Genomic DNA, 23,303 nt, shown 5'->3' with positions numbered 1-23,303 from the left:
TAGCAGGCTGAAGCTGTATCAGACCTAAAGTTTCCTCTTCTTTTTTTTTTTTTTTTCCATTTTTCTATTTTATTTTTAATAAGGCGTTTTACTTAATTAATTAATAATTACCTGTTTAGTTATCTAGATCATGCATGATTTGATTGCAGGAACTGGTCCTAGATTTTTTATTGCTTGCAGCTATTTATAGAATTATACAGCTTCTCACTTGTGTAAGATGAGGTGATGTTTTAAATTTCCAAATTTTATCTTCTATGTCGATTATCCATATTATAATAGTAACCCCACATGATCAATGTTAATGAGTCATACCTAAAGCTTTTTCTAATTTTACAAGTTGTAAAAATATATATTTTTCGTTTAACTTTTTTGAGAAAGGTTTTTAATTAAAATATTATTTGAAATATTCAACACATCCTACTAGGTCAAAATAAAAATAGATAAAAGTCAAATAAATAGTAGCTAGGAATGTAAAACCAAGTCTTGCTTTCATATACAAAGGTTACCCCATGACAGCGAATACTGCAAAAAAAAACCCAAAAAACATGGTGTTATTAGTCAACGTTCGTACCTGATACCCCATTTGACGATTAGAAAGTTGGAACCTGGAAAATTTCTATCCCCTTCTTTTCACCAAATTTGGGCAATGAAGCCTTCATATATTAGGTCGTTTGCCTTGGTCAAACAGAGAGTCCCTGGTAGCCTCTGCAAGGGAAGATGAGATTGTAATTTCACCATAAAGAGGGCCGAGTTTGTTCGTGTAGTTTGTATGAAGTGTAGCTATAAACACTTCAACCTATTTGGTGAAAAATCCAAGTGCGACCTTGGGCGGCTTGGACAAGGGAAATTCTAAAGTCTAATCAGGTGTATATTTTCTTTGAGTCACATAATAAGGAAAACGCTCACGTAGAAATACTTCAATTTAGATGGCAACACCATTCAATAAGTGGAGAAGAATATATAGACATTGTGCATCAGTCTATCGTATGCCAAATTGACACATTTTTAATAGTTCAAAACAACTCATATATTCCAAATTGCCAAACTCAGCATCCAATAAATAGAGAAGCAAAAGGTAGAGGGGCGTCATGCCTAAGGTGTACCTGTATGAAAATATATAGCTGGGGCTATTATACAAACAGATTATAACTATTGAACAAATATATATTGCAGTTTGAAGAACTCATGTGCTCAACTGCTTTGTATCCATTTACAGATTCAGAGTTCTTTTGGTAGGTTGTAGTTTACTCTTGTCACTCTTAATGGGAGAGCCCTTTGCTGTTTTTCCTTCTAATGAAGCTCTTTTGGGTGCTACCGGAGAAAAGCCAGCCGCTGCAGTTTTCTCAGCAATTCGCTTTTGGCGTTCTATCTGCATTTCCTCCATCTTTTGCCGAATTTCTTCTTCCTGTTTACAGGCACATTCCCATCAGATTTCATAAAAAACAAATCAAAATATGAAGAAAATAGATAATGAGAGGTAGCCAAATAAACACTACATAAATACTCATTATTTACCTTCTCGAATTTGCTCTTTTGTATTATAGGCCCTCTTGCAGGAAATACTTTTTTGCTTTTGATATCAGGTCTGTTGTTAACTAGGGATCTCCTTACGATGCTAGACTTTGCTTCTTTACCGCGTTCTTTTGCTCCAGGAACTTTATTGCTCTTCACACCGGTGTCCACACTGTTCGAAGCAGGCTTCTTATCCACGCCATCAGTTGTCTCAACACCAGAAGATCTTCTATTTGCCTCGGTAAATGAAATGTCTGCTCCATAGTCTATAGTCCAAGAAATTTCAGCAGACACCAAGTTGGAATCCCTTTCAAGAATCATGCAAGGGTCATCTGGCTCAGATGTTCGAGTCTGTGGAATATCTATAACTCCATTTTCCTTCTGGGCAGCTAAACTCAGATCGTTAACCATGCTTATTTCTGTTTTCCATGGAGATTCATACATATCATCAACTGCTGATCGAGACTGTATAAAGAAAGAATCATCTACGCACATATTGCTTTTTCTCTCCAATGCAAAGATGCAATCACCATTAAAAACTGTTTGCTTCATTGGTGCTTTCTGGTCTTCTGTACTTTCTGAATGATTGACGACAAACCAATCTTCTCCCCTCGAACCCCTGGTTACAGTAGACTCAGCAGCAGAAGCAGAAAACGCAGACCTATTTTCAGTTTCTGATGTTGCCGATCTCTGTAAAAGTAATATGTCCTCAGCTGCACAATCTTTTCTCTCCATAACTGAACTGAAATTTTCTTCATTCCGAAAATCTTCCAACTCAACTCCATGGTCATGTGTTCCATTCCTCTCCATCATAACCAAAGGATCAGCTGCAGCTGAAACTGTTAGTTTATTTGGAGTTCTCTCGAAATTGAGCCCCAAAGTAGGCCTCTCTGCTAATGAATTACCACCTTCAGACCTCGCTATAAAATGTCCATCTTGAACATCAATGGCGACTACAGCCTGAACAGTCAAATCCTCACTACTTGATCCATTAAACATAGAGCGACTCTTCTCTACGTCTCCTTCTTGTGAGTGTGACTCATGGGATATCTCCAATACTTCTGCTTTCTCAGTCTTCTCATCTGAAAAAGATTCATCAGAAACTCCGTCTTTATTCCCATCCCTCCTCTTGGGTGTGATGTAGTTGATGTTTTGAATGACCACTTTCCGCGAGGATTTCTTCTTAAACTTCTTTTTGGATGAATTCACCATATCAGAATGCTTTCTCTCTTGAAGTGTCTCTGAATCAGAATCAGTCGCAGAAGTGGAGTCACTGGACTCAGTTTGGTTGCCTTCCCCTGAGTATTTAGTTCGTGTTTTATTCTTCTTCTTTCTTCTTGAAGATGACTTCTGAGTCCTATGATAATTCAGTTCCCGACCATAGCTTGCTTCATCCATGCTGGGAGGCCATTGCATGTTCCTTGGATAATGAGGAGGAAAAGACTGCATAGTAGGGAAAGGATATCCATGATATGGAGGCAATTGGTTTGAATGGCCTAGTGAACCATAAAAGTACTGAGGATTCTGATTCGGCAATGGCATTGGCGCTTGAATTTTTTCACTGGTAGGGACACCGCCATTGGGAAGATTTAACATAACATTTTGATTAGTGACCTCTGACTCATTTGTAAGTGTAATTTCAGAAGCTCCTGTGAATTGCAGATCTGATGAAGAACAGGCCACAGCTGCTGCTACTTCTTGTATCCACAAACCATCTTTGTGCTTTTGCTTGTATAATTCCTTGAAGTTAATGCATGCTTCCCTACAAATAACCAGTACTTGATCTTAAGAGACTCCAGCAAGCTCGTCATTACAGAAAAATAAAATGAACTATATCTATTTCTCCAAAATGACGTGAAAAGTAATGAAATCAACATTACTGGTTACGAGTTCATACCTTAAGCGTGAAGCTCCAAATGCATCTGAAAAAGAAATGAGATCATCCATATTGTAGATCTCAAAACCAGCAACAAGGCCACGTGCATAAGCCATTGCTTGCTGTTTCCGAAGCAATGCCACTCGAGTTTCGAGAAGGCGTCGAAGGCAAACCCTGTCATATTACAATAAACTGAAAGAATTAATGATAAAGATACTGACTGACACTGCAAGCGAGACTATTTCATTCACAATTGTAGCCATCCAAAAGAAATAGTTACTTGGAGTTTTCGTTTTCTACATCCCGTGCTTCTTCAAGTTCCCCTCTTTTCTGAAAAGAAAAATAAATATGAACTTAAGTAATGATATATAATTCTTCAAAAATGCCTCACTTATGTTACAACTTGTGAACGTTTATGTAAAATACCTTCAAAGAACCAGTTGACTTCCTTGTACTCTGATTAGCAGAGACAACTCCTGATAAACCGAACTTCATTAGGAATCAAATTACAAAACAAGTCCTCATTCGATCTAAATCGAAGAACATTCTTTCTATTATGTAAGGACATTATAGAGAAAAACAACGGTTTTTAATGCAGGAAAACAAGCAAGATGATTAATCCCGAGAGTCGAATTTTCTCTCATATTACTCACTTTGTCTCGGCAACCACACAAAGTAGACTAGAACAGAAACAATACATTCAACACAAAACTACAGAACTTAACCAATACAGCACCAGAAAGATTGATTTTAAATCGTAAAACTAACAATTGAAAAATGAAAAAATTCAAAAGATTTTGATGGGATACCTTCCTCCAGTTGAACTGAACTCTCAATCTGCAAAATCTCCTTTTCAATACTGACAAACCTCTCCAGAACTGCTGGGGTGCTAACAAACCGCACAAATCTGCCCCAAAATACAAAATTAAAGAGAAACAATTCAAAAAATTTATCCAAATTAACAAATTATCAATTGCATCATTGGCAAATGTCACAGATTTGAGAAGTACCTTTGAAATGTGGATTTGGTGAACCAGGGTGCCATTTGGGTGGGAGGGCGAAGAGTAATGGAATACCCAGCTCTGGAAATCTCATCTTTTACGTATTTGAGGTGCGAAACAAAAGGTTGGAACAACCCAGATGCTAGTTTTTCAGATTTGCCTCCACAGAAGATCACCAAGTCACATCTTCACTCATTTAATTTAGAAACAAAATTAGAAAGAAATTCGAGATTAAGCACTAAGCAGAGTTGAACTACAAGTCAGGCATAGTGTACAGGGAGAATGATTTCCGCACGACCTTGTTGGATTGAATAAATCAAAGAAGAATCTAGGAACATAAAAAAAAAGGGAAATAAACAGGGTGTGCCGAAGGAGAAAAGGGTTGTGCGGAGATCATTTTCCAAGTACCTGGTTCGAGTTGGAGTCAGCTGAAACAAAGCGCAGTCGAGGCGAGCTTCCATGGCGGAAAATGGAAGAAGAGAGAGACCCCAGCTGCAAGTGCAAGAGCATAGCTTCAGTGTGTATATTGCAGATGGTAGAATGTCATGTTGTTTGAATGTGATGTTGAACGTGCATGTCACATTCCCACAGTAGTTCCAAGTTGAAATGGAAGAGACAGAGAAAGAGCAAACAGTTCAGAGACAGCTGGAAGTGATGAAGCTTTACACGTGCCAATCATAAAGGCGGGCGGGATTATATAGAATCATAAAAACTATTTTGAGATCTTTGTCATGCTATTAGAGAATGACCTAAATAAAATGGATTTACCGCTACGTAGTATCCCGGTTTAATAATTTTATATAAAAAAACTTACACATGATTATGAATGTAGCCATAATAAAGTTACATATGTTTGCCGTAACACCTTCAAAATGTTCAGCATGAATTATAAAAAGTTTACGGTAAAACGAAAAACCTCACGAAAATAGATTTTATAATATTTTTGTAGAACTTTGTAATGACGATTAAAAATCGTGAGTAACTGTCTCACAATTAAAAAGAAAAAATACAATTCTTGAATTTTCAAAACATCTTTTCCGTGACTAATAAAGAAATGTCATAAGCTGTTTGCATGCATTGCTAAACTAATGTCTGTTAGGCTTCCAGGAATTGATCGTGTGACAGTGAGAGAGATTCAAGATAATTAATATATCTGTGGTAGGAAAATAAGTAGTATATACTTAATTTGAAATGTATTTCTTTTCCTTGCCCATTATATTTTAAAAAGGAAAGTTATTGGTAAACAGGAAATTAGACCACTCCACCAATTGCCGTATTTGCTTTAAGCACAGGACTGAATTCCAAAGACCTCTGAATTTGGTCTCGACACGACCACCTCTCTTAAACTGGCTTTGAATGAAGAAAATGAGCATAAAGTAAAAGGGTTCACGATGTACGTATTTATATTTAGTTAGTTGGCTAGAACAATGTGTTTTTTTTTTTATACTTAAATTCGAATTAATCCGATCCCCGTAAGTTCCACGAACTTAGTGTAAATCTTATCCTTCGTTAAAAGGATTTAGAAGTAACCTGCTGGGAGACACCAACCCAACAGTATAAAATGCATATGTAATTTCTCAAGGCCGGTGCTGCATTCAAAGCTCATATTGGTGAACTTTTAATTTGAAGTTTCGTCGGAAGCCAATTTCAAATAACACATCCATTATTGAGTAATTGACATAGAGCACGAGGAGTTTACTACGTAATTATATGCTAATTGATCTAACCTTAATTAGTTTCCAAAAGATTCCAGAATAATATCCAGCTGTTCCCAGCCGTCACATGCATAAATAATTTCCTTCCTACCTGTACTGACAGTCAATGTCCCAGGAGCTTCATTTGCTTTAAATTCATGTTAATTTATTGCATGTGTGGAACCCTTGGAATTACTTTTAAGGCTTTTTAGTTAAAATCTTTGAAATTGCTATTCTTTACTTTAATCAGTGATAATGAAAATCGATATAAATGGTTATGGAGTTTGTTTACAGTAAATCATTTTGGTCATTCTATGAAAAATTATTAATATACTCGTTAAGTGAAGAGGTTTGTTTAACAATAATACACTTAAAAATATGATCACGTGGTCGTTCAAGTGAAAATTTAACTAGAATATTGACAAATTTTCACGAAATAATTAAAATAATTTACGGTAGACAAAATCAAAAACTATTTTAGCCGGAAAAAAAAAAAAGCCGACTTTTAAAGACATAAACATCTTAAAATTTCGTTTTTATGGAGGAGCAAGTTATATATTCACATTGGCTGTGTGGCTGGCTTTAAAAGTTTAGTTTGTGGACGAACTTTTAATTTTCATAAAGTGCCAACAAGCTGCTTTACAAGAAATAAGAATTTGTCGTCTAAAAAGTATGAGATATATAATAATGTGGTGCGTGCTATATATGCATGAATTTAAGGCCATTTTATTCCTTTTTTTTTTTTTTACAATGAGTACAAGACACATAGGTTCCTCATTCTTTGAATTTCAAACACGTTCCATTTTATTATTATTATATTTTACCAAAGTAATAATATTTTATTGTAATAGAGACAACTCTACAACAAACTCACTGTTTCATATGTTTTATAGTTTAGAAAAGTGGGTATCGCTTATGAGTCATATCAGCACACTAATAAAAGATTATAACAAATTATAACGAAAGAACGAGATTGATTTACGGCATCGATATTCAAGGACAACATTTATCGATTTTATATTTCAGAAACCATTTTGATGGAGTGAGTCAATTTTAGAGACCACTTTTGATAAAAACTCTATGTACTATTAGATAACAAGCTATTGTTACTTTATCTCTAATCTTATTTCCATTAAATCTTGAGTATCTTAAACTCCTAAGAGTTTCAAAAGTTTGTAAGGGGTCCGTGTGTGAGAGTGAAAGATTTTCCTAAAAACAAAAATTGTCCATGCGGTTTTATATGTATTGGCAAAATTTTAATGTTTATACAAAAACCATGCAAATATATCATCGAGTGACCCAGTAAACAGAACACAAAATATTTAATGACGTGTTTGAAGGTGTATACTGTTCTAATAAGCCTAGATAGTCAAGATTTTCAAGGGTTTCAAGGTTCGCGTTCGTGCTTACTCCTATTTTCTGTGTCTTGTCAGAATAACTACCAGGTATTTTCTCGAGTCCAATCCTAAAACTTGGAATTTTTGCCTTGAATCTGGACCGCCAAAATCAAAATCAAACCCTCTCCGAACCTATATAAATAAGCTACGCCCTGTCGGTCCATATAGCTCTCTCACACACCCACAAACAAAATCATAACCCTTAGGAATTCACAACAAAAACCACAACCCTTAGCCGAAACGAAAAGTACATAAGAACCATATCTCATTCATATCTCATCATTTTTTGGTTAGCTTCTTCAAGGAGCCATGCAGCGTTCGCCAGCTTTGGTTCGCAATTTCCTCCGCCAGGGAAGCAACCAATTTCTAACCGTTAAATCACGCCCGCCATGTGACGTGTTCATTAATCACCGTGGGATCGACACCAAGAGAACCGTGGCTGGGTTGCTCTTTTACCATTTCTCAAGGCTCAACTTGCATCCTTTCTTGGACAGCAAGAACATGAAACCTGGGGATAAGTTGTTTGACAAAATTGACGCGGCGATCCACAAATGTAAGGTGGGGGTTGCCGTGTTTTCACCTCATTATTGCGAATCTTACTTTTGTCTCCATGAGTTGGCTCTGCTCATGGAATCTAAGAAGAGGGTGATACCAGTTTTCTGCAATGTGAAGCCGTCTCATCTTAGGGTCAGGGACAATGGAACTTGCTCCGCAGTTGAGCTACAAAGGTTCAGTTGGGCACTTGAAGAAGCTAAGTACACGGTTGGACTCACTTTCGACTCCTCTAAAGGGTACGTATATCTTATATATCATAATTAAGGAATAATTAGATTACCATTTTTCTTAAATAAGATCATATAATAAAGTTATAAAATATATATAGAACTAACTAAGTGCTTGGAAAGTGCCTGTAAGTGCGTGCTTGCATGGGTTTCATATAAACTTTCTTTGTCTATAGACTCTATACCTAGTTTTGTTTAAGAGAAATCTCGGCCGTATGAGAAAACTTCATTGATACGAAAAAAAAGTTACACTTAGTTAGGGAATACTCCTCAGAACGCAAGAAAAAAATTATATAAAAAAGTGGAGGACATAAACCTGATCCTTCTTGGAGCCACCAAAAAAATTAGAAGAAAAAAGTCGGCATAACACCTAAACCCTTTAAAGCAAAACCTAATCGCATATAATTGTTATCGAAAGATGTACTAGGTTTATTTGATCAAACACTAAGATCGATTTTTGCTAACTTCGTGATGTTTTGGGTGTTTTAGGGATTGGTCGGAGTTCCTAAGAGAAGCTTCTGATGCAGTGCTGCAGAACTTGGTGGAGGTGGAAGAAGAAGGAGCGTACTGATCGTAAATACCATGTGCAGGATCAATGTTAATATGACACACACAATCACTTGATTGCTTGACAATTTCACAAGAAAAATATAACACTTAAAAATTATAAAATACACACACATTTATTTATTTGTTTTTTTATTACAAATTTATTGATTCTTTTGTATAGGAGATCATTAATAAAGAATATCTTCTAAGTTTCTAACACTGTAGATTTGTCCTTCTTTGGTTATGATACAATAAATGGTAAACATCTTTACCCATATATTGTAATTAAAGATGTACTGTAATTGTAACAAATTTGTGCTTCCTTAAAAAAGAATGTGAAGTTCAATTCCTTATATCCTAATTGTTAATTTCCTTTTCATCTTGCTACATCATCTTGCTACATTGATCCAATCCTATCTTTTCTACATGTTTGAGAGAGAAAAAGAAGATAAAGAAACAAAATATAGTAACATTGTAAATCAATTGATAGAAACGGGAGTTTTTTAGACAATGTAACATCGTAAATGGATTGATAGAAACAGGAGTTTTGTAGACAATGTGCGCAAACTAATTGAACTCAAATATATAGTAAAATTGGTTATGATCAGCATAGCAAACGGTTTCATCCAAAGAAATCTTGATGGGAGATGACATAAAAAGGACCAAGATCAGACTGCATATTAAACGTTAGAAGTACTGCATCCGAGACTGAGATGCATTGTCGTGAAATGACATTTTACATGAGATTTTGGTTATGGGACTGTTTATTTAAAAATAAGCCATCATGCACTCATGTTTTGTTGAACACATGCATGAAAGAAAAATTCAGTCATTACGAGCTCGTCCTTTATAGAAAAAGTATAAGAGATATGGTAGAGTGCATGATGAACATTCTGAAGTATGTCAATAACAGCTCTTGTGGTTTGTTTGATATTAATTTTTCATTCTTGCATTTATTTATTTTATTTATTTTTAGAAAATCTCGACGATACGAGGGGTACATTATTGGATAACGAAAAAAGAAGTTACACCTGGTCAAGGGGAAAATAAACTTTACTCCTCATAATACCAAGAAAAGGAGAAAAATCATTCTTGCAAATTGACTATGTTGTTGTTGGCTTGCAAATAATATAAATTATTTGATGATGCTAAAGAGACCATTTACTTAAACTATATTTTGTATGCCACATGATGTGGCGTTTTGATGATTGGATTTGTTGTCTAAATCACTAAACAAGGTATACTAACCATGGAGAAAATTTTTAGTGTGCTAGAACCACGATCAAGTACACTAAGTGTCAAAATACAATTTGTTGGAATCTTTTTTTCAAGTTTCCCACAAATTATATTATGACACTTGGTGTTCGGGCAATATGGCACACTGAAAAATCTCTCATAACTATCAATCGCCACATTATGTGATTTACAAAATATGGTCTAAAAACATTATGTGGTTTCCAACAACCTTTTTTTGTTCCCAACTGGCTAGTTAAGAAATGTGTGATGAGAAATGTTAAAAGGAGATTATTAAAAGTGAGACTTTTTATAAACTTTTTATTACCTTATGTTTTTTACAGCATATTTTATAATGTTAACACATAAATTAACGTGAAATTGTGAGATGACAGTGTCCATGAATAGTCTCACTTTAGAATAGCCTCCTTAGCATTTTTCATGTGCGATTACAAGTCATGCAGATCCAGACTTTAATGAGTAATACTATACTTACCATCTATTTGTAGCATCTCTCTAATAGAGATAGGACCTGCCTACACATGTGGGTTCCATTTCTATTAGAAAGATGGTACAACTAGGTGATAAGAATAACATTTTTGGACTTTGACATGTGTATAAAAATGTGGGATGGTAGTCTTTTCAATAACAATTTATTTCAATTTACTCAACCAAAACGTGTGAAAATTCTCTGAAAACGGCAAGAAAACACAAAGAAAGTCAAGTAACTCAAATCTTCAAGACCATGTGGGTAATGAATTTTAATTGGGAAATTTTATTTAAACTCATCTAACCTTTTTCTATATCCAACTTAAATTTTAAATGTTTATTGTCTAATTTATCCTATTGCATAATTACTATTAAGTACAAATGAAATTAATAATAAAAATTAAATTTATCAATAGACCTACATACTATAATTAAACCCTAGCATCACCTTTTGTTTATCTGACTAAGACCCTAATAGCTCTAATAGAGAAAAACAAGCTTTTGTATTGATGGATGGTGATTTTGAAGTTTTTAATCCTCCAGCTAAGGTATGACTCGATTGATGGATATTTTGTTTGTTTGCTTCTTCCTTGGATTAAATTTCATACTTTTTATATTATAGGGACTTGTTATTGGCACTCCAAAAATCTCATTCCACACTCCAAACTTTCTATATTTGGAAAGAAAAATACACTTGTGAGGAGTGTAGAATGAGATTTTTGGAGTGCCAATAACACTTCCCGTATTATATTGTATTTGTTTTTCTTGCTATCTGTATGCGCCCCAAAACATCAGTGCAAGGACTTTTGATTAGTACTACAAAGACATAAAACTGGATTCTTGGTGCAAATAAAGATTGCTCAACCTTAACCATGAACTAGCGGGTGGCATGTCTCGCACCTTTGTTATTCGAAATAGCTCCAATTTGTTTATTAATATAGCAGCAAAACACTCAGCCCTATGTCACTTCAAAGTTTCTTAAAAAGTACATGAAAATGCTCGATTTAAAAAGGACTGAACTGGAGCTTGCATAACATTCTCTTGGAAAATTCAATTCCATGGAATGATATCTTGGATCCCAAGTCCATGGATGGGTTGTGGTAGAAAAAAAAGCAGCCATGGAAATGCTAGATAGTCCTATATGGCATATGCAATTATAGAGGGGCAAATGACGCCTCTTTGAAAGAAAAAAAAACAAAACATTTAATTGGAGATGTTATTTTATAAACGGATTTGGATCCTCTCCTGAGCTAATGGAGAGGATCATCCTTATCAATCATCCTGGGCCGTTGGATTTTTATCCAACGGCTACAATCATTATAACTTTAAAGGGATCCCCCTGTTTGTAGCCGTTGGATAAAAATCCAACGGCCCAGGATGATTGATGAGGAGGATCCCCTCCATTAGCTCAGGAGAGGATCCAAGTCCTTTATAAAGGGAATGAGTGTAAAGATAATTTTACATTTTGAATTGGTTTGAGAGGATAGTTTAGGTAATAAATTTGGGTTTAAAGATATATTAATTCTTTAATAAAACAATATGGGTGAAGATAGTAAGTTGAGTGTAAAAATGTTAGATTGTTCAAATAAAATTTCCCATTTTAATTTTATATACAGTTTGATTTTTGAAATATTTCTTGCTAGATTAAGGACTATTAACGAAAGCAAGACTAATCAAACAATTATATACATACATATTAATATTACGATTGCTTTTAGTCAGTTAAACTTATTGGACAAAGTCACAATGGATATATTTTAGGGGCAGCAACAACATTTTAGCATTATTACAGTGAGAAACAAAAGTTGGGCAGATGTCATCCAAACTAAGATACGGAAGAAATAGCACAGAATTTATACTGTGATTACCAAGTAGCTATCAGTGGCCAGCGGAGCAGTATACCTAACAAGCAAAAGGACCCCAGAAGCGCCGCCCGCCGCCCAACGGAGCAGTAACTACTGGAGAAATTAAGATAAATATATAACTGTGTTGTCTGGAAAAATTCACCTATTTGAATTGACTGCACCGGAATTTCATCCTCTTCAACTCTAACCACGATACATTTCCAACCAAAAGAAACTTCTCAACAATTTTTTTTTGTCCTGCCAAATTAGGATTTTTAAATGTACAAGACATCTACAAATTATTTTTTTAAAGCACGTAGTATTCTATTTCTGTGGAAATTTCATTTGCTTTAAACAAAGAGAAATTAATATGTTAAGTACGTATTGTGATATGGGCCTCCAGCATAAACAAAGGAAAAATGTCTGCACAAGGGCAGGCTCTCCTCTTTTCACATTTATGTTTTTTCTGCGAACTGTTATTCCAGAAAAGAAATGAAATCAACTCAGGATCTCTCTTTCCAGACGGACTCAAAAATCCAAACTATTTAATTTATATTTTGTAGTTTTCATTAGTCCATTTTACTAGTCCAGCACACACACAAAACCCACATCCTAATCTCTCTCTCTCTCTCTCACGGCTTGGACTTCGACCATCCATTTTAATAGTCCATCGCACACACAAACCTACACCCTAATCTCTCTCTCTCTCTCTCATGGCTTGGACTTCCGGGTCCATCTGTCCGGAGATGATGTCATGATTCTCATCACTACAAATCATGGCTCGGACTTTCGGCCCGTCTATCCGAAGATGATCTCATCATTAAAAAGAAAAAATTGTTATTAGTACTTTAAAAATCTTATTTGGCATTTTAAACTTTCTATAATTAGAAAGAAAAATACATTTATAAGAAAGTGTAGAATGTGATTTTTGGAATGCTAATAACATTTTTCAAAGAAATAATGCTATTTTGACTCAATTTATTAATGACCTAAAGAATCATCTCTCTAAATAGAGGTTGAATAGTAGCATTCTGTTTCAAAATAATAATTTTGTACTAATTGAAGGATGAGTGCGATGTGCAATATAACGATTTTATAGTCCAATAAGAATTCCCATTTTTCCCCTATTCATTTGGAGAGTTGTTGAAACAACTCCAAACAATTTAAAGGAAGAAACAAAGTAATTGTTAGGACCATTTGATCAGTTTTTTTATTTTTTATTTTATTTCAAGCCACTAGTTTCGTTATGCATTTATAGATTCTTCTCCTCGCGCTTTAGTTTTTTGTACACTAGTGTTTATTTTTAACAAAGCGTAATTTATTTTTTATAGAAAAAGATTATATGAATTTATGTTTAATGAGATTGACACATTGTCTTGGTCTACAAGTATGACTCATATGTGCACTCAAAACAAAATTATATGAGTAGGCAAACATAAAATATACATCTAACCCCATTTCAATTGGTAATGATCTAGTTTAATTTGAGGACCCTTCTAATATAATATTATATACAACGTTGTCATCCAATACTCACTCATGTGATTGAGTTTTATTAAAATAAAGCTGTCGTTTCCTTTAAAAAAAAATAAAAAAATATGACAGCTAAAGCATTTGTAAAATAGGACAATCATATAATTATTTTTGTGTTTGGTGAGAAAGTGTGGCCGTGCCTGTCACTTTAACAATTAACAAATAAATTAATAGATAAAAGAGATAGAAGTTTGATACTGCAACGAAGTCGTAAGTTGATGTATAGCATTACAATGTCTAGAAGATAAGATATGAATATGTTATGTAACCCAACATTTACCTGTTGATTAAATTTTGTATGAAACCTAAAGAAAATTTGTGGAGCATGCTTATTATAATGTTGTTTCTTACTGAGAATCTAGTAGGTTTCTCATTAAAACTTCCGCCACACTCAAAATTCCCTCCTCACTCCTACTCTTCCCAAACTCATTTCTTGATCCTCTTCAGAGCTCTTGGATCAGACACCACAATGGATTGGAAAGGCAGGAGCGCACTCTTTGTTCAGCTCATTGTTGTCACATGTATTTTCAATGTGATTGATGCTCTGAACTTCAAGAACAATACCCATCAAGCAGAATACGGTCAGTTCCTCATTGCCAATGGCGTTGCTCGTACACCTCCAATGGGGTAAGATATCAAATTTTCAAAGTTCAGGTGAAAAGGAAATGCCTTTTTTTCAATTTGTTAAGCTAACTTTTGGAAATTGGATTCAGTTGGAACAGTTGGAATCACTTCCACTGCAATATAAGTGAAGCCACAGTGAAGACCATTGGTAAAGTACTTTCAGACTACTGTTTATTTGCATTCCGATCATTTTTCTCTCTTCAACATACACAATATCACAATAGTATATATATTGTACAGTTCCAGTACTTGCTTTTGTAATATGTTTTATCAGTTGGCTCATTTTAATACGAGTATCCAACCATAGCCAATTGACAATAGCCGAAGAGGCTCAAAAAAAGTTGAACTACTTTAGCAAGACTTCCATATTTCCTTCTTGCTAATTCAGTCATGATGCACCATTTTGTGTTGTGTTACATTGATATAAGACCTGCATGGTCTGGTGTTTGCTAGCTATCTCATAATATTATGTTTATAGTAGTTACCAGTAGCCAAATTGTGAATCCAAGCTTCTTATAAAGAGTATTTCGGTATTAACCTTTGCGGTTTTGTTTGAATTTTGGACTATTTATCAGCGGATGCTCTTGTTTCGACTGGCTTGGCAGCACTTGGATACAAATATGTCAATCTAGGTCAGCAGCATCCTCACATCATTTCCTTTGTTAATTTGGTTCTGGATGTGCTTTTTGCTTGTTATTGTATGATATATTGACGTGAATTAAAAAAGCAGATGATTGTTGGGCCGAAAGAAACAGAGATAGTAGTGGTAACCTAATAGCAAAATCGTCAACTTTTCCTTCTGGAATCAAGGCACTTGCTGATTATGTTCACGCAAGGGGTTTGCAACTCGGCATATACTCTGATGCTGGGTAAAAATTACCTCCGAAAATTTTGTTTATCTGAAATAGCACTCGATGTCTCATTTCTCATCTTTCTGCATTTTTAGTTATTACACTTGCAGCAAGAAAATGCCAGGCTCGCTTGGGCACGAAGAGCAAGACGCTAGAACCTTTGCTGAATGGGTTTGTGTCTGATACTATTCTGCATTAACATATATAGTTTGCTATGATGAGTAGTTTGTTTTGTTTTCTAGTTTAGATGAAACATCAACACAACTAATTTGATAAAAACGATGAACTTGAGCTGACTGGGGCATTTGGCTGTAGGGTGTTGATTATTTGAAGTACGATAACTGCAACCATGATGGTTCTAAACCTCAAATCAGATATCCTATAATGAGTTCTGCATTGCTAAAGACTGGAAGGCCAATCCTGTACTCCATATGCGAATGGCAAGTCACTTGTACTTCATCAAATCATTGTATATATTCCGCTTTAAATTTGTTTCCAAAATACATTTATTTGCATCACTAGAATGTTAAAAACTGTTTGGTTTTGACAAACAAAAAATTGATAAGAGAAATATGTTGTTAAAGGGGACAAGAGGATCCTGCGAAATGGGCTGGTCAGTATGGGAATGCTTGGAGAACTACGGGAGACATTCAGGACACTTGGGAAAGGTTCGATCGAAAGTTCCTTTCTTCTTTCAAGATCTCAAGCTGAATCCTAATATGACAGAGAATTCTAACCCTGAAACATTTTGTTAGTTTGCATTGAATTAATCTAATTAATGTTATGATTTCAGTATCACGTCAATTGCAGACCAAAACAACATTTGGGCTACATATGCAGGCCCTGGCAAGTGGAATGGTAAATTTTTATGTTGTTAACTGTCCTGTTTTCTTATCTCTGTTAAAAAAAATTTGTTGGGTAATTATTTTAAATTTAATGTAATCGTAACAGATCCTGACATGCTGGAAGTGGGAAACGGAGGGATGGGTGTAGAGGAGTACCAATCTCATTTTAGCATTTGGGCAGTCATGAAAGTATGTACTCTCCACGTTTTCTAATAAATTTCAGTTGGTTTGACTTGCCTATATATACTGATGATCCCAAATCTATGACTGCAACAGGCTCCTTTACTTATCGGATGTGACATCCCATCTGCGAGCAAGGAAACTCTTCAGATTCTCGGAAACAAAGAGGTTATTGATGTTAATCAGGATTCACTCGGAGTTCAAGCGAGGAAACTGCGATCCAAAGATGACCTAGAAGTATGTTGCAATGGCAAATGCTGCCCTTTTCCTTCACTTCAGCAATTTAGATTACTGATTAATCATGCTTGTGCTGCAAGGCATGTGATGACTTTCAATTTGATGCAGGTGTGGGCAGGACCGTTATCAAGGAAAAGAGTCGTGGTAGTGTTGTGGAATAGAGGCAGGTCATTAGCTCCTATAACTGTGACATGGAGGGAAATTGGACTCTCGCCAGATAAACCTGTTATTGTTAGAGACTTATGGGCGGTAGGATTGCCACATTAAAAAATTTCTTTCTAGTATCATACTTTAATGTCTTATAAATAGATGAATTATATCTTAGTTCTCACTGACAGAAAACCCTGATGTTTTTTGTTTGCAGCACTCATTTGTTTCGAGGAACAAGCATACTAGTCTGACTGCAAATGTTGCTTCTCATGGTTGTAATATGTATGTCCTGACTCCTTAATTAGTCCGGAATACAAAGTATAAGATGACTCAATCAATTGCCCATACCATATAAGACAAATATCTTCAAATACTTAATCAATTAAATAAATAAATATATGTTGAATTTTATGGTTTGACTTGAGATATATTTTGTAAATTGAATGAGAAATCATGGGATTGCTTGAATGAATTTCTCCGTAGCTCTTTTTAGAAACCTGACCCCATTTTAGGGAAAAATAATATAATCTCATGGAACATAAACACAAATTTGTATAATTTGATTTTTGAAATATAGGTAATGAATTTTAATTTTATATACAGTTTGATTTTTAAAATATTTCTCACTAAATTGACTATTAACGGAAGCAAGACTAATCAAACAATTATATACATACATATTAATCTTACGATTGCTTTTAGTAAGTTAAACTTATTGGACAAAGTCACTATGGATATATTTTAGTGGTAGCAATAACATTTTGGCATATTAAATTGAAAGAAAAAAGTTGGGCTAATGACATCCAAACTAAGATACGAAGAGAAATAGGATAGAACTTATACTGTGATTACCAAGAAGCTATCAATGGCCAGCGGACCAGTATACCCAGCAATCAAAAGAAACCCAGCACCGCCACCCCCGGCCCAGCAGAGCAGTACTACCACAGAAATTAAGATAAATATATAAATGAGTTGTTTGGAAAAATTGACCTTCAATTGAATTGGCTGCACGGGAACTTCATCCTCTTCAACTTGCGCCACCAGTCAGCCACCATCCATTTCCAAGCAAAAGAAACTTCAAGTCTGATTCCTTAATAAATAAATAAGTAAATATTTATTGGATTGAATGGTTTGACTTAAGATATTTAATTTAATAAATTGAATGTGAAATCATGGGATTGCTTGTATGAATTTCTCCATTGCTCTTTTTAGAAACCTTACCCCATTTTAAGGAAAAATAATACAATCTCTTGGAAAATAAGCACAAATTTGTATAATCTGATTTTTGAAATATAGGTAATCAATTTTAATTTTATATACAGTTTGAGTTTTGAAATATTTCTCACTAACATGGACTATTAACGGAAGCAAGACTAATCGAATAATTATATACATATATATATATATATATTAATATTAAGATTGCTTTTAGTCAGTTAAACTTATTGGACAAAGTCACAATGGATATATTTTAGGAAATTTTAACGAAAAACTTCCGGTACTGTTCATTTTAATGAAAAACTACATTTTTACACTAAAGTCAATTCTAGTACTATTCACTTTACCTTTTATTTTGTCTTTATCGTTAAAAATCAAAATTTTCAAGTTCTTTTCATTAGTTTTCCTTATATTTTAGTGGTAGCAATAACATTTTAGCATTATTGAATTGAAGAAAGACAAAAGTTGGGCAAATGACATCCAAACTAAGATGCGGAAGAAATAGCACAGAATTTACCAAGAAACTATCAGTGGCCAGCGGAGCAGCATTACTACAGAAATATATAAATGTGTTGTTTCCTTCCAAAAAAAAATGTGTTGTTTGGAAAATTTGACCTTGAATTGAATTGACTGCACCGGAATTTCATCCTCTTCAACTCGCACCACCAGTCAGGCCATCTCCAACCGAGGGCTGGCCAAATGGCTCGTTTTAGCTCTCTGACCCTTCAAGATTCTTCAAGATATTAATATTTTAATGAACAGTACAGGGCTATATTTGCCTCTGTCTCCAACTGAGGACCAAAAGGCCATAGGACCAAACATAATTTATTATTTAAATTTAAAAACTACAACAACTTAAATTCAAATCCAACAACTTAAATTTAAAAACTACAACGATAACTGGCCCAAAAAACCAAAAAAAAATTAGAATTTAAATTTAATGAATGGTTTAGGTATTTATAAGAAAAAAAAATAGAATTTTTAAGAATTAAAAAAAAAAAAATTGGCCCAAAAAACCAAAAAAAAAAATATTTGAATACAATGGCTAGTTGACTAGCCGTTGTATTCAAATCTTTTTTTTTTAAGCAATCTTGTCGGTTATAACCGATAGGATTTCCAGTTTTTCTGGCCAGCCCCGGGCTGGCTGGTTGGCTGCTTGCCCTCCAGCCCTCTAGCCCTCTCCAATTTTGTGGGGCCCTCTCAGATTCCACAGCCCTCTGGCCTAGCCCTCGGTTTAAGACGGTTTTCGGACTATTTTCGGACCTCTGGCCCTCTAAACCCTTCGGTTGGAGATGGTCTCAGTCGCCATCCATTTCCAAGCAAAATAAACTTCTCAACAATTTTTTTTCTTTGTTTTTCAGTCAAGGGTTACTCTATTAACAAAAAAAAAAAAAAACAACTATATTACATAATTAGAGGCCTAACAGCAACATTCACACAAACAAAAGAATAGACCTCAATAGTAACCCAAAAGCCCAAAACATAGTTTTGGGCCTAAAAAAGAAAAACCACAAAAGCTAACCTAACTGCTTCCTTCCAACTCCACTACCGAAAGCGTCGGAATAGCTCTCCATAACGATTACGAACATCCACCACCAACTATTGCTAGAAACCAGCACCTTAGTCTTCCATTTGAAAACATCTTACCGATTGTAGTTGAAGACAGCAACAGTTCACGATTAAAATTGATTGTAGATTGGGATGGAGATGGAAATTATGGAAGCCAAATGAAGGACATGAATATGGATGGATGGATGAATTGATCTCAGATGTTTAAAAATCATATATACTTTGACCAGACAAAGAAAATTATTGAGATTATCTCAGATGCTTCTCAACAATTTTCATTGTCTGGCCAAACCATATATGATTTTTAAATGTACAGGACATGTACAATCTTTTATAAAGCACATGTAGTATTCTATTTATGTGGAAATTTCCTTTTGTTTCAAAGAAAGAGTAATTGTTGATCCTAAAAACTACCAAGCCTACGTGGTGCGCAGACTGAGTAACTAATGAGCTAACTACATTCTTTGGTTATATGCGGGGTGTGCCAACTCGTCGTCTAAGTTCGGCTGGCAAGTAAAATATGCTGATGTTGCGTTGAGTTTGCTGCTGACATCTTGATCTTACGATTGCAGCCAAGGAAGGAACACGTCTCGACCTTCGGGTACTAGAGCCTGAAGACAAGGCTGCTAGTTCTGCGAAATTCAATTTCAAATTCGGCTTTCAATGTGCCGAATGTAGTAACCTGATAACACCTCATTTCGCCTAGAAGGTTGATGGGATGACCTCTACCAACAAGGACTCGGAAATCCTTATTGACTGAGACTTGGATAAATAACCAGTCAATCTCGAATGAGTGCTATTTATCCAAATTGAAGATGCTCCTCGATCGGCTGATTACCGCTCCAGTGCTGTTTTGCCTTTACAGTGTTGTTTATCCAAACTGAAGATGTGTTGGTGGGAATAAAGGGGAGAAAGATAAAATCTCAGGTTGTTGAGAAGCTTTGCGCAGGGTAATTTATGTGTTGATTTAGAGGGAGATTTGAATGATACACTGAATCTTGTATTTATAGGGTTGGATATCTGCTTGGCACGACCTGATGGTGCTTGTAGAGTCCAATCAACAATCCAACAATAGGGAACATCATCCTGTATTCAAACTCTATCTCAAGTTCTGCCGTCCACTTTCTTCAAGATAATTCAATGCATATGCCTCCCAATTTCTTAAAGATAATGTCGAAAACTTCAAAACTATAAAGCCTTCCACGTGATTAAAGCTTCAAAGCTTTCCTGGAGCCCCATTCACCAATGAAATCGCATCATCTCAAACCTAGACCCACACGTCTGCATGTAATGCAAATTGTTGTTTTGATCAGATAGGAAAACAAAAGGAATATTCATTCTTTACCAATTCTTATCTCTTCAAAACCCATATGATCACACCACATCGTCATTTCAATTATCTTCTGGTAATATCTAGAAAAATATGAAATCCAACGGTCTAGAACCTCCTTATTTAACGGTTTCGAATGCTCGGATCGATATTGTAAAATCGGGTCCAAATAGTAATTAATATCTAAAGTACGTACTGTGCTACGGGCCTCCAGCCTAAACAAAGGAAAAACAGTTTGCACAAAGACAAGGTCTCCTCTCTTTCACATTTATGTTTTTTCTAGGAACTGTTATTCCAAAAAAGGAAATGAGATCATCTCTGGATCTCTACCTCTATAGCAGATGGATTTGAAAATTCAGACCATTCAATTTAAATTATGCGGTCTCCATTAGCTCATTCATTGACCCACCACCACACACACAAACCCACGCTTTGATCTCTCTCTCGGTTGGCCCAGATTTCTGGATCCGTATGCTCTAAGGCAAAAGAATAATGCTATTTTTTTTTTTGTTAAACAAAGGGGCTAATAGCCCAACAAAAGAGAAATTGCAAAATAATATCGCAAGGTTTAATGTTAGACAATAATAGCTGCTTACAAGAAGATGTAACTTGTTCAAAATAGACCGAACTCAAAGGATAAGAGATGCTTAGGTTGGCCAACTCATCAGCCACAAAATTCATTTTGCGATAGGTTTGTCATATATTTCATTTCCAATTAGATAGTAACATCGTACGACAAGCTTGAATTAATGCACCAAGTAGTACTATGTAATATCAGTTAGACAGTAATTGCAAAATCAGCCTCCACTGAAGGCATCAAAATTTTGACTCAATTTACTAACGACCTTACAAATCACCTCTCTAAATTGAGGTTAAATAGCAGCATTCTGTTTCAAAATAATATTTGTACTAATTGAAGGATAAGCGCAATGTGCAAATATACGATTTTAAAATCCAATAATAATTCCCTTTTTTTTCCCTCTTCATTTGAAGAATTGTTAAAACAACTCCAAACAATTTAAAGGAAAAAACAAAGTAACTGAATTTTTTTTTTTTTTTAAATTCATGATTAATTCTCTGTTATGCACATCCACTTTACGTCGTGTGGAGGCAAGATCTTTTAGGACCATTTGATCATTTTTTTATTATTTTGTATTGTATTTCAAGTCACTAGTTTCTTTATGCCTTTATAGATTCTCCTCACGCTTACTTGTTTGCTTGCATGCCTTTGCGTAGCCTCAAAGCCTCAATACGTGTCTAGTTATTTTGCTTGCGCTATATGAATTGATGAGGACGTGTGTGATGCTAACATGCTATGTTCGCTTAAGTTTTAGAAAAATACCAAGGGAATATTTTAAAATGAGCTTTTTTTATAGATTTTCTGCAACTTTCATTTTAACATCAATTTTCGTGCTCACATTGTAAAATATTGTGTTAAAAATATGAGGTAAAAAAGTCCATTGAGAGTCTCACTTTTGAGAAAATCTTCATAACATTTCTTTAAATTATATCACTTTTTCTCACTTGTGTCATGCTATGATCAATAGGTTTAACCTTATGTGCAATACTTAGCTTTTTGTTCACTCGTGTTTAATTTTAACAAAGCGCAATTTATTTATTAAGTTATAAAGAAGATTATGTGAATTTAGGTTTAATGAGATTTACACATTGTCTTGATCGACAAGTCTGACTCAAATGTGCACTCAACAAAATTATATCAGCAGGAAAACATAAAATATGCATCTAACCCCCATTTCAATTGGTAATGATATAGTTAGATTTGACGACCCGACTAATATAATATTATATGTATTGATTTTCAAGGTTTGAATTGGATTTCCCTCATATGTTCTTTTACAATTGTACAGCAATATATAAGAGGATTAACCTCTTGCTCTTCTTGCTTTACGCCACAACAGGTGGCTTAGGAAAAAAATAAAATAACAGCCCCTTGAATTAAGGGAGTTGATTAAGGGAGTTGACACCCTTGAATTAAGGAAGAAAGCACCCTGTTAAGGGAGTTGATTAAGGGAGTTGACACCCTTGAATTAAGGAAGAAAGCACCCTTGTATTATGGAAGTTGTCTGGCTTAGGAAAAATAAATAACATTCCCTTGAATTAAGGAAGAAAGCTTCCCTTGAATTAAGGAAGAAAGCGACTTCCAATACTCCCCCTCAAGTTGGATCCAGAAGGTTTATGGATCCAAGCTTGAACAGAAGCCATTGAAACCGATGAGAAGCCAAGGGCTTGGTGAAAATGTCGACCAACTAGTCGAAGCTTCGTGTATACCGTGTCTGAATTACCTGCGACTGCACCTGTGCCCGAACGAAATGACAGTCAACCTCAATGTGTTTCGTTCTCTCGTGAAACACGGGATTAGATGCTATAT

The 23,303-nt window shown here is 35.0% G+C and overlaps 3 protein-coding genes across 3 annotated transcripts; 2 read left to right on the top strand and 1 right to left on the bottom strand.

Annotated features, from left to right (window-relative positions):
* Window positions 1-945: 945 nt before the first annotated feature.
* Window positions 946-4,955, bottom strand: LOC137726808 (COP1-interacting protein 7-like). Its single transcript, XM_068465770.1, has 8 exons — window positions 4,798-4,955; window positions 4,399-4,575; window positions 4,198-4,295; window positions 3,815-3,864; window positions 3,669-3,718; window positions 3,410-3,562; window positions 1,516-3,274; window positions 946-1,405 (listed from the first exon to the last, which is right to left on the bottom strand). The coding sequence occupies exons 1-8, from the start codon at window positions 4,848-4,850 to the stop codon at window positions 1,211-1,213; spliced, it is 2,535 nt and encodes an 844-aa protein (XP_068321871.1). The 5' UTR covers window positions 4,851-4,955; the 3' UTR covers window positions 946-1,210.
* A 2,834-nt stretch (window positions 4,956-7,789) lies between these two features.
* On the top strand, window positions 7,790-8,833 carry LOC137721990 (probable 2' cyclic ADP-D-ribose synthase BdTIR). The gene is made up of 2 exons (XM_068461003.1): window positions 7,790-8,271; window positions 8,752-8,833. Exons 1-2 carry the CDS (start codon window positions 7,790-7,792, stop codon window positions 8,831-8,833), a joined length of 564 nt encoding a protein of 187 aa, XP_068317104.1.
* Window positions 8,834-14,291: 5,458 nt separating this feature from the next.
* Window positions 14,292-17,098, top strand: LOC137726191 (alpha-galactosidase-like). The gene is made up of 12 exons (XM_068465074.1): window positions 14,292-14,537; window positions 14,624-14,682; window positions 15,110-15,166; window positions 15,265-15,403; window positions 15,481-15,556; window positions 15,701-15,825; window positions 15,970-16,053; window positions 16,179-16,243; window positions 16,337-16,419; window positions 16,507-16,647; window positions 16,756-16,896; window positions 17,012-17,098. The coding sequence occupies exons 1-12, from the start codon at window positions 14,380-14,382 to the stop codon at window positions 17,096-17,098; spliced, it is 1,215 nt and encodes a 404-aa protein (XP_068321175.1). The 5' UTR covers window positions 14,292-14,379.
* Window positions 17,099-23,303: the final 6,205 nt, after the last annotated feature.

This window comes from Pyrus communis, chromosome 2 (assembly GCF_963583255.1).
Source record: "Pyrus communis chromosome 2, drPyrComm1.1, whole genome shotgun sequence".
Taxonomy (NCBI): Eukaryota; Viridiplantae; Streptophyta; class Magnoliopsida; order Rosales; family Rosaceae; genus Pyrus; species Pyrus communis.
This window is presented reverse-complemented; position numbering and strand designations above follow the sequence as displayed.

What these genes read in the sequence shown, in the direction of transcription:
- LOC137726808 (XM_068465770.1), bottom strand. Translation starts at nt 4,850, where the DNA reads ATGGAAGCTCGCCTCGACTGCGCTTTGTTTCAGCTGACTCCAACTCGA. An exon ending in CTGACTCCAACTCGAACCAG is followed by an intron (nt 4,576 to 4,797) that starts GTACTTGGAAAA and finishes AAATGAGTGAAG; the next exon opens with ATGTGACTTGGTGATCTTCT. An exon ending in TTCAGTTCAACTGGAGGAAG is followed by an intron (nt 3,865 to 4,197) that starts GTATCCCATCAA and finishes TCGGTTTATCAG; the next exon opens with GAGTTGTCTCTGCTAATCAG.
- LOC137721990 (XM_068461003.1), top strand. Translation starts at nt 7,790, where the DNA reads ATGCAGCGTTCGCCAGCTTTGGTTCGCAATTTCCTCCGCCAGGGAAGC. An exon ending in ACTTTCGACTCCTCTAAAGG is followed by an intron (nt 8,272 to 8,751) that starts GTACGTATATCT and finishes TGGGTGTTTTAG; the next exon opens with GGATTGGTCGGAGTTCCTAA.
- LOC137726191 (XM_068465074.1), top strand. Translation starts at nt 14,380, where the DNA reads ATGGATTGGAAAGGCAGGAGCGCACTCTTTGTTCAGCTCATTGTTGTC. An exon ending in CTAGAACCTTTGCTGAATGG is followed by an intron (nt 15,557 to 15,700) that starts GTTTGTGTCTGA and finishes ATTTGGCTGTAG; the next exon opens with GGTGTTGATTATTTGAAGTA. An exon ending in GCATTTGGGCAGTCATGAAA is followed by an intron (nt 16,420 to 16,506) that starts GTATGTACTCTC and finishes TGACTGCAACAG; the next exon opens with GCTCCTTTACTTATCGGATG.